Consider the following 10,649-nt stretch of genomic DNA (forward strand, 5'->3'; position numbering starts at 1 on the left):
CCTAAGCCAGACAAGGACAACACAAAGAAGGAAAATTATAGGCCAATATAGCTGATGAACATAGACGCAAAAATTCTCAGCAAAATATTGACAAACTGAATACAGCAATACATTAAAAGGATCAAGCACCAATATCGAGTAGGATTTATACCAGGGACGCAGGGATGGTTCATCATCTGCAAATCAAGCAATGTGATATATCACACTAACAAAATGAGGAATAAAAATCACATGACCATCTCAATAGATGCAGAGAAAGCAAGTGACAAGATCCAACATCCATTTATGATAAAAACTCTCAATAAAATGGATACAGAAGAAAAGTACCTCAACATAATAAAGGCCATATATGACAAACCCACAGCCAACATCACACTCAATGGGGAAAAACTGAAAGCCATCCCCCTAAGAACAAGAGCAAGACAAGGGTGCCAGCTCTCACCACTCTTATTCAACATATTACTGGAGGTTTTGGCCAGAGCAATTAGGCAAGAGAAAGGAATAAAGGAATCCAAGTTGGCAAGGAAGAAGTAAAACTATGGCTGTTTGCAGATGACATGATTTTATATATAGAAAATGCTAAAGAATCCATCGGAAAACTATTAGAAATAATCAACAACTACAGCAAAGTTGCAGGGTACGAAATCAACTTACAAAAATCAGTTGCATTTCTATACTCTAATAACAAACTAACAGAAAGAGAACTCAAGAATACAATCCCTTTTACAATTGCAACAAAAAGAATAAAATATCTAGGAATAAATTTAACCAAGAGGGTGAAAGAACTATACAATGAAAACTATGAGACATTATTGAAAGAAATTGATGATGACACAAAGAAATGGAAAGATATTCCATGCACAAGGATTGGAAGAATAAACATGGCTACAATGTCCACACTACCTAAAGCAATCTACAGATTCAATCTATAGATTCAATTCTACAGAATTCCAATGACATTCTTCACAGAAAGAGAACAAAGAATTCCAAAATACATATGGGGCAACAAAAGACTCTGAATAGCTAAAGCAATCCTGAGAAAAAAGAATGAAGCTGGAGGCATCACAATCCCTGACTTCAAAATATACTACACAAAGCTATAGTAATCAAAACAGCATGGCACTAGTACAAAAACAGACACACAGATCAACAGAACAGAACTGAAAGCCCAGAAATAAAACCACACATCTAGGCACAGCTAATCGTTGACAAAGGAGCTAAGAATATACAATGGAGAAAGGAGAGTCTCTTCAATAAATGGTGTTGAGAAAACGGGACAGCCACATGCAAAAGAATGAAAGTAAGCCATTATCTTTCACCATACACAAAAATTAACTCAAAATGGATTAAAGACTTCAAGATAAGATGTGAAACCATAAAACTCCCAGAACAAAATATAGGCCACACTCTTTTACACTGATCTTAGAAAGATCTTTTCAAATACCATTTCTACTCGGGCAAAGGGAAACAGAAGAAAAAATAAACAAACGGGACTTCATCAGACTAAACAGCTTCTGCAGGGCAAAGGAAACCAGGAACAAAACAAAAAGACAACCCACTAACTGGGAGAAAATATTTGCAAATCACATATCCGACATGGGGTTAATCTCCAAAATATATAAAGAACTCATACAACTCAACCACCAAAAAACAAACAGCCCGACCAAAAAATGGGCAGAGGATATGAACAGACATTTTTCCAAAGAAGATATACAGTTGGCCAATAGGCACATGAAAAGATGTTCAACATCACTAATCATCAGGGAAATGCAAATCAAAACTACAATGACATATCACCTTACACCCATTAGAAAGGCTATAATCACCAAAACAAAAAAATAACACATGTTGGAGAGGATGTGGAGAAAACAGAACCCTTATACACTGCTGGTGAAATGCAAACTGGTGCAGCCACTATGGAAAACAGTATGGAGATTTCTCAAAAAGTTAAAAATAGAAATACCATATGACCCTGCTATCCCACTACTGGGTATTTATCCAAAGAACTTGAAATCAATAATTCAAAGAGACTTAGGCATCCCTATGTTCACTGCAGCATTATTCACAACAGCCAAGATGTGGAAACAACCCAAGTGCCCACTGATTGATGATTGGATAAAGAAGATGTAGTACATATACACAATGGAATACTACTCAGCCATAAAAAAAGACAAAATTGTCCCATTAGCAACAGCATGGACGGACCTTGAGGGTATTATACTGAGTGAAATAAGCCAGACAGAGAAAGACAAACACTGCATGATTTCACTTATATGTGCAAGATACACAAACACATGGACAAAGATAACAGATTAGTGGTTACCAGAGGGGAAAGGGGTTGGGAGTGGGCATAAGGGTTAATGGGGCACATATATATGATCACGGACAAATAATAACATACAGCTGAAATGTGATAATGTTATAAACTATTATGACCTCAATAAAAAATGTTTTTAAAATGTACAGCTATACCATGAAATACTACTCAGAAATATAAAGGAGAAAGCTATCGATATACACAACAACTTGGATGGCCCTCAAAGCCATTAATGCTGAGTGAAAAAAGCCAATCTGAAAAGGTCACATACTCTACGATTCCATTTATATAACATTCTTGAAATGAGAGATGGAGAACAAATTAGTGGTTGCCAGAGATCAGGGATGGTGGGTGGGAGGGGGATGGGTGTGACTATAAAGGGACATCTTTGTGGTTATGGAATGGCTCTCTATTGTGGATGTCATTGGTAATCTTGACAAGAACGAACAGTGGCGGCCTGTTATAACTAACTTACCTATCTTACTCAAACATGAGTTCCACCAAGGCAGCAATCTTTGTACGTTTTCTGGAATAGTTTAGCAATTAACACTCAGTATTTGGTGAACGAATGAAGTTTCTGAATGGGTCAACTCAATATATAACTGAGTATGTCACAAAGTCTCCATTTTGTTGGGCTCCCCAAGTCAGATCCAAATCCTAAACGAAGCCCGATCTAGCCCAACCAGTTTATCGCCCACCATGCCTCTCTTCTAAGCCGTTGGCAATTCCCCTAAATTGCCCTATTCCCTCTGCTCAAGTGAATTACTCCTGATCACTGAAGATCTAGCTCAGATGCTGCCTCCGCTGAGGGGCTTCCCTGACCTGCAGGCAGTCAGCTTTCTCTTTCCTGTAGCACCTGGGACAAGCCTCCAGCATATATTTTAGCATACATTATATAGTTGCTAATGAAAGTCTCCCTATCCAGACCAAAATTTCTTCCCAAAGAAAGGAAAGGCTGTGTCCTAGCACTGAACACAGTGTCTCATTCTCAAGTGTACTTAATGACTCCTAAAGGCTATTTCATCTAAAAGGCAGCTCTCAGTCCTTCATCTGAGATATAAACAAATAACAAAACTTCTGATGAGTTTTACCTCTTCTTTTTAAGCTTGATCTTCCGGCTCAGGATTGGTGGAGCTGGTGGGAGGAAGGCACTGACCCTCGACTAAAGCATAAGGAGTGTTATTCTCTCACCTTATCTGAAAATTCAATTAGCTGAAGTAAAAGGCTCAAGAAAAAGATGGTAAGGCTTAGGGCCAACTAGTGGGGTGTGTGACTTCCAGGCCAACAGTGCATTCCTGACCCCAGAAGAAATAAACAAGCCACACCACAGTTGCCTTGTTCAAGTGCATTTCTAACAAAGTGGCACGTAAGGAAACATGGGGTCGGTGGGTGTACCTTTATCTTGAACGCTGGATGGCCTGCCCACCAGCCCAGAACACGGGGAGAGGAACATTAGTCCATCCCTCCCTAGGCAGAAATGACGAGTGTTCACAAGCTCTTGGAGTTGGGAAACAGATGGCAAGTATAATCAAACATACTGGGTTCAGTCTGGGGTTTTGATGGCATTTTAAAGCACACTGTCTGAAACTCTTTGATGGAGCTTGAGTCTCTGCTTGAGGGGGCCCCACCGGGTTAAGTGACTCCGGAAGGGGGTGAGGGAGGAAGTGGCTGACAAGCTGGCACGAAAAAAAGACGCGGAGCTATGGTCCCATATAAAGAGTTGGTAAAGAGCTGGCTAAAACAGTCAGGCCTGTCCCACCTCTTCCAAACTCTCCCCTGCCTCCCACCCATGTCCAGCAAGGTAGAATAGGAGGAGAGAGGGAGACAGGAGGGCGGAGTCCACAGCAACCACTGAATATCTAACTGCCCCAACGGCATCTGATTTGCAGATGTTTCTTACCAGTCTAGACTCCTCACCATGAGAAGTCAAGGGGTTCAGTCTACATTCAACCCACCTTCCACTGTACTCTTCTATGTCTTACTCATTCAAGAAACACCCTGTACGTGCGCTCTCATGCCTGGGCCCTTGAACAGGCTCTCCCTAGCCTGGAATACCTCTTCCCACAGTGTCTGTCTGTCAAAATCCTATTCATCCTGCAAAGTACCAATCAGACACCACTCCCTCCATGAAACCATCACAAATCCTCTGAACTGGAGATAACTGCCATTCCTTTGGTATTCCCTGGTGACACTTGAGCAGATACTGAATTTACCACATTCTGCCTTGTCTCACAATTAATTGATAGGTACCTCTCATCCCCACCATTCTTTAAATGCCAAAGACAGGGCTGACTCCCACTCATAGCAGGGCGCCTCATGCACCTAGTAAAGCACTATGCACAGTTAAGTGCACTTCAATAATATGCTGACTGAAGAAGCATCTCAAACATAATGCCAGGGGCCCTTTAGGGTAACTCAGCAAACACTTTTGAGCACTTGAAGCATGCCAAGAACTGTGCAAGATAATAGATGCTTCACATGCTTCAGGAGCCCAACATCTAGAGGGGGAGAAAAACACTCAAACACATCTACACTCTGTTTAGTTTGGTAAGGGGAGTACAAGCAGAGGGTTAGGGCAATGCTTCTCACACATTCATGTGCACAGGATGTAAGAATCAGCAGATCCTGGTTCAGCAGGTCTAAGGGGGGCCTGAGATTCTGCATTTCTAACAGGCTCTCAGGGAATGCCGATGCTGTTGGTCCACTGACAATACTCCGAGTAATGAAGGGTAAGTACAATGGAAGGGGGAGAGATTAACCGCATCTAGAGGGACAGGAGAAGCGGGTCTTCGGAGAGATGAGATTTCACACAACAATGCCCCACTGTGAGAGGTCTGGCAAAGAAAGATGGCATGCGTCTCTACCTAATATAAACACACAGGTTGGCAGGGAGACAGGTGTGCAAACTTGTGACCACAAGACAATGGTGAACAGACACAAATGTAAAATGCTTTAGGAGAACAGAAGAAGGAGTATTTGGCCATTTCTCTTCCCTTGAGAAAAGAAAATATGAAAAGAGCCTTGAGGCCTGGGTTGGGACTCTGCTGGCAGATGTGAGCGGGTACTCCAAGCCAAAGGAATAGTAGAGCAAAGGCCCAGAAGTTGGAGAACGTAGGTCACGAAGAGACAGCCAGCAGGAGGAGCCTGTGGGCAACTAGGGGAGAAGGGCAGAGAGGGGCCATGACTGGAGGACCTTGAGAATCACGACCACAGCGGGCAGTCCTAGAAAAGTCAACCAGGAGTGGCTGTCAGGACATCCTTAAGCATCTCCCTCTTAAGTCTCACCGACAGCAGGGACAGATTTCTGTGAGCAGCTTAGAATAATCAGAGATTCAGGTAAATCAGAGTCCTTCCCTTAATCCTATGGACAACCAGCCACCACCTGCTGCTCCTGCATTTCCACTGCTCTGTAGCTCCCCCCAGACGTTTTGCTGACTTAAAGTAACAGCCCATGGATATGGGGAAAAAAACGACAAGGTTTATCCAACATGAGTGGGAGCACCTTTTAAAACTACCAAGAGCTGAGCAGCTCTGCTCTGCTTCCTGCTCCCCTGACAAGTTTCTAACCTCTGATTTTCTGTGTGCAAAAGAATATAAGCTCCTTTGAGGACAAGCCAGAATTGGTCTCTCTCACTCTGGCTGTTAGTATTCTCTCTCCTGAACAGAAGGGGAAAGTGCAAGTGAAACCCTGTGCTCTCTTCATGAACTATAGAAAATGCATCCTACATTCTTAGGTACAACCCTAACACCCTGCCCTGATGCTCCATTCATTCATTCGCTCACTCATAAATACATACATACATACTGTCTAGCTTCAGTCACTCATTCATTCACTGACTCATTTAGGAAGTATTTACCGAGCCATACTGTACGATGCAAGGAACTGTGTTGGGCCTGAAGGGCTACCTCTCACTTTTCTCCTTGGGTACTCTACTCTTATCACACCAGCTTCTTGCTGATTCTCAAAAATACCAAGTATGTTTCTGCCTCAGGGCTCTGTGCTTATTCCCTCTGCCTAGAATACTCTTCCCTCAGATATCCTCATGGATCACTCCCTCACCTCATGCAGATCCCTACTCAGAGAGGCTGGCTCTGGTCCCTCTAACAAAAAAGCACTCTCAGGGGCCGGTCCAGTGGCCTGGTGGTTAAGTTTGGCACGCTCTGCTTTGGTAGCCCGGGTTCAGTTCCCAGGCACAGACCTACATCACTCATCAGCCATGCTGTGGTGGCGACCCACATATAAAATAGAGGAAGACTGGCTACAGATGTTAGCTCATGGCAAATCTTCCTCAAGCAAAAAGAGGAAGATTGGTGACAGATGTTAGTTCAGGGCAAATCTTCCTCAGCTAAAAAAAAGAAGGACTCTCAGTTCCCTTATCCTGCTTTATTTTCCTTCACAGAACTTATCACCACTGGACATTTTACAGCTACTTTTTGCTTATTGCCTACCACCCCACCCCCTACTAGCATGTAAGCTCACACTCACAGAGGCTTTGGCTGCTCTGTGCACTGCTGTGTCCCCAGCACTTAGAATAGTGCTTGGCACATGTGAGGTGCTGACATACCTGCTGAGTACACCGCTGAATGACAGTGAAATGGGAAGCCATTCAGAGCAGGAGAACAACATGATCAGAGCTGAGCCTGAAGAAAAACGATCCATTAGCCGCACAAGGATCATTCCCTAAAGGGTCTGTAAGCATTCTCGCTACTAAAGTTAAAGAAATCCTGGGTTAGGTAAAAGGTGAAGAAGATTTGAATTAGAACCATGGTTTAATGAGCACCTATTATGGAGACACCTCAGTAAATAATTCAGTTACAGCCCCTGCTCTCACAGAGTTACAATACTGCATATAATTATGTAACTACTATTGTGATAAATGCCACAAGATACACATAAAAGAGAGAGGGCAAGCCAAAGCCAATTCCAGAGTTTCAATCCTATGTGATTAGATGGATGGTGTGCCATCCTTACACAAAGGGAACAAAAGAAGAAACGGTTTAGAAGGGGAAGAGCCTTCATTTTTTAAAAAATTTATTTTATTTTATTTTTTTGAGGAAGATTAGCCCTGAGCTAACATCTGCTGCCAATCCTCCTCTTTTTTGCTGAGGAAGACTGGCCCTCAGCTAACATCCGTGCCCATCTTCCTCTACGTTATATGTGGGATGCCTGCCACAGCATGGCTTGACAAGTGGTGTGTAGGTCTGCACCTGGGACCCGAACCAGTGAACCCCGGATCACCGAAGCAGAACATGCGAACTTAACCAGTGCACCACTGGGCTGGCCCCAAAGAGGCTTCACTTTAGCCATAATGAGGATGAGGATTAACAGGACAGATGGAAACGCAGGTCTAGTACTTAGGAGTGAAATAAGGGGTAGAAATAGAAATTTGAAAGCCATTTGTAACTCATAGACTATGCCAACAAATCTTTACTTGGAAGATGTGTTAGCACAGTGTGTTTTGCTGGTCCTCAGGACAGCTCTGTCAAGGTTACACGATATTTAGATTTTACAGATCACAGAAAAAATGAGCTTACAACATGTGTGCATCATTTAAATATGTATCTCTAGGGGTCGGCCCCGTGGCCAAGTGGTTAAGTTCCCATGCTGCATGTCTGCAGCCCAGGATTTCACTGGTTTGGATCCTGGGCACGGACCTGACACCGCTCATCAAGCCACGCTGAGGCGACATCCCACATGCCACAACTAGAAGGACCCACAACTAAAATATACAGCTATGTTCCAGGGGGCTTTGAGAGAAAAAGGAAAAATAAAATCTTAAAAAAATAATAAAATAAAAAAATAAAAATGTATCTCTTAGAAGTTGATTCCTTTTAAGTGACCATCTGAAATGCAGCTACAGGGCTGAGCCAATAAATTTTGGCTCTTAACAGCTGAGGCAGCATGCTACAAAAGCTTAAGAATAGGAAAGATTACTCCTTAGTATCAAATGTTTCTGATCACTGGGTTTGGATACAAAGACAAATTCTGTTTTTAGTGTCTTCAGAGTCACAAAGCACTATAAGCAATCTCACTTTCCTACCTGGTAACAAGCCTACTTGAGCTTATTATCTCTTTTTAAAAAAAAAATTGTCGTAAAATATACATAACATAAAATTTACCATTTTCATCATTTTTAGGTATACAGCTCAGTGGCATTAAGTGCATTCACATTGTTGTACAACCATCACCACTATCCATCTCCAGAATTTTTTCATCTTCGCAAACTGAAACTCTGTACCCATTAAACACTAACTCCCCATTCTCCCTTCCCCCCAAGTCCCTGAGCAATCACCATTCTACTTTCTTTCCGTATGACTCTGACTGCTCTAGTTACCACAGTTAAGTGGAATCATTTGATATTTGTCCTTTTGTGGCTGGCTTATTTCCCTTAGCATAATGTCTTTAAGGTTCATCCATGTTGTAGTACGTGTTAGAATTTTCTTCCTTTTTAAGGTTGAATAATATTCCCTTGTATGTATGGAACAAAATGTACCATATTTTGTTTATCCATTCAACTATCAATGTATCCTTGGGTTGCTTCCATCCTTTGGCTATTGTGAATAATGCTGCCATGAAGGTGGTTATACAAGTATCTGTTCTTGAGCTGATTTTTTGAAGAGCATTTTTGTGTTCTGATCAGTTACGCAGCACACTCTGCTCAGACATACTGCGTCATATTTGAATTACTGATCTTCTACTTTGCCTGCCAAAAGCCCAAACTCTGGCCCTTACCTTCGCGGCCCTGAACACAGCTGGTTAGGTCCACTGGAACACAGGAGCCATCACGGTCTCCTCTGGGCTGCCATTCTGTAAGCAGCTAAGCATCCTCAGCTTCAACTGAGACAGAAAGGGAGCACGGTGTCTTTAGTTAACGCTTTGGAAATAGTCTGCTTCAAGCTCCAGCAGAGCCACAAGATGAGACACAAAATTTAACAGTAACTTCTCCCATGTCAGTTATTAAGTCACCAAACAGGACAGTCCCATGATCACCCGCAGTGAACTGGAAAAAAAATGTTCCTCACTTCTGGTTCATCAGTACTCTTTAACAAGAGATGTTTCCAACTTCTAGATACTGTGTTGAAACTACAGAAGTATATACTCCGGCAATAAAGAAAGCGCAAGCTATTCCAAAAGTCTTAAACTTTACAAAGGTCATATCAGTATACAACAGGGGTCAACCAACTATAGCCAATGGGCTTGGCCCACGCCTATTTTTGTAAATAAAATTTTACTGGAACACAGCCACATCCATTCATTTAATTACTGTACTTTGGTGTTACAACATCAGAAGAGAGCGGTTGCAACTGAAACTGTATGACCCACAAATCCTAAAATACTTACTATCTGGCTCTTTACAGAAAATGCTTGCCAACTCCTGGTTCACACATCTTGGCTCATTCTCTCTTCTCTCATTCTCTCTTCTCCCCAACTGGGAACAAGTGGTGATGTGATCAGCTGTTTGGGTGGAAAAGGTCTTCCTAAATTAATTGTGGGGAAGCTGGCTGGTTCCATACCAAAAAGGAAATGGGAGTCCAACACTCAACAAGTTAAAAGAAGGAAGGTAGGTGCCATGCCTGTAACTTAGGAGGGGCTAGGAACACACCTTTAGGAAAACCATGTGGCCTCATTTTCCATCAACCAGTCTATACACTGAATCAGGTATGACCAAGGGACAAACAACGGAGTCTCATGTACAAAATAACAACGGAACGGCCTGCAGTAAGAAGCATCTTAAATTTGCCCAGCCAGTGGCCAAGCTCCCAGAAGTCTCAGGGTGAGCCCCATGAACGGTGCTCGGCTGGTAGCTGATCTTCCAGATGCCTCCAACTCTCTTTCCCCACCCACATGTCAGGCAGCATCAAGCTCTCTCATTCACGTTATTGGTCTCCAAATTTAACAGCATTACCATAACATAACTTGAAGAAGAAAGAGAGCAAAACTGACTTTTTGATGAGTATGAATTTACATCACAAGAGCACATGTGTTCTCAAGGAGCACATTCTTCCTCTCAGTTCTAATTGCTCATTAAAAAGAGGCAAGGCCGAAAATAAATACAACTACCTGACAAAAATCAGTATAAAACCCCAGGAATGGACAATATTCAGAAGCACAAGTTTTCCAACACAGTGTCATTTCTAAATCCAAAGAGTCAAGAATTCATATGTCCAGAAGACTAACAGAAAAAGCCTGCATCTTTCTTCTCTTCTGAAATAGAACAGTGGTGTTACATCTGGACATACACATCGCTGTCCTCCACGCTCCATGCTGCAGATGGGGTTTGTTTCCTGCTCTGCTTCACACCATCAGCAGGGGAGGTGAGTAATCTGACAG

The 10,649-nt window shown here is 42.5% G+C and overlaps 1 protein-coding gene across 15 annotated transcripts in view; it reads right to left on the reverse strand.

Moving 5' to 3' along the window:
- The window catches only part of KLHL18 (kelch like family member 18), a 57,172-nt gene that overhangs the window by 41,468 nt on the left and 5,055 nt on the right, over positions 1-10,649 (reverse strand). For 3 of the 15 annotated variants that reach the window (XM_070237829.1, XM_023620538.2, XM_070237831.1), the window contains exons 2-3: positions 9,660-9,773; positions 9,051-9,155 (exon numbers count right to left, since the gene is read on the reverse strand). The exons of 6 other annotated variants lie outside the window; for them this stretch is intronic. Coding sequence is in view for 3 of the 9 variants with exons in the window: in XM_070237828.1 (XP_070093929.1) it covers positions 6,883-6,924 (42 nt within the window). In the remaining 6 variants the exon portion in view is untranslated. Of the gene's footprint in view, positions 1-6,882; positions 6,959-9,050; positions 9,156-9,659; positions 9,774-10,649 lie in introns of all 15 variants that reach the window. 6 more of the 15 variants (XM_070237830.1, XM_023620539.2, XM_070237833.1 and 3 more) reach the window with 3 other exon arrangements.

This window comes from Equus caballus, chromosome 16 (genome assembly GCF_041296265.1).
Source record: "Equus caballus isolate H_3958 breed thoroughbred chromosome 16, TB-T2T, whole genome shotgun sequence".
NCBI classification, from domain to species: domain Eukaryota; kingdom Metazoa; phylum Chordata; class Mammalia; order Perissodactyla; family Equidae; genus Equus; species Equus caballus.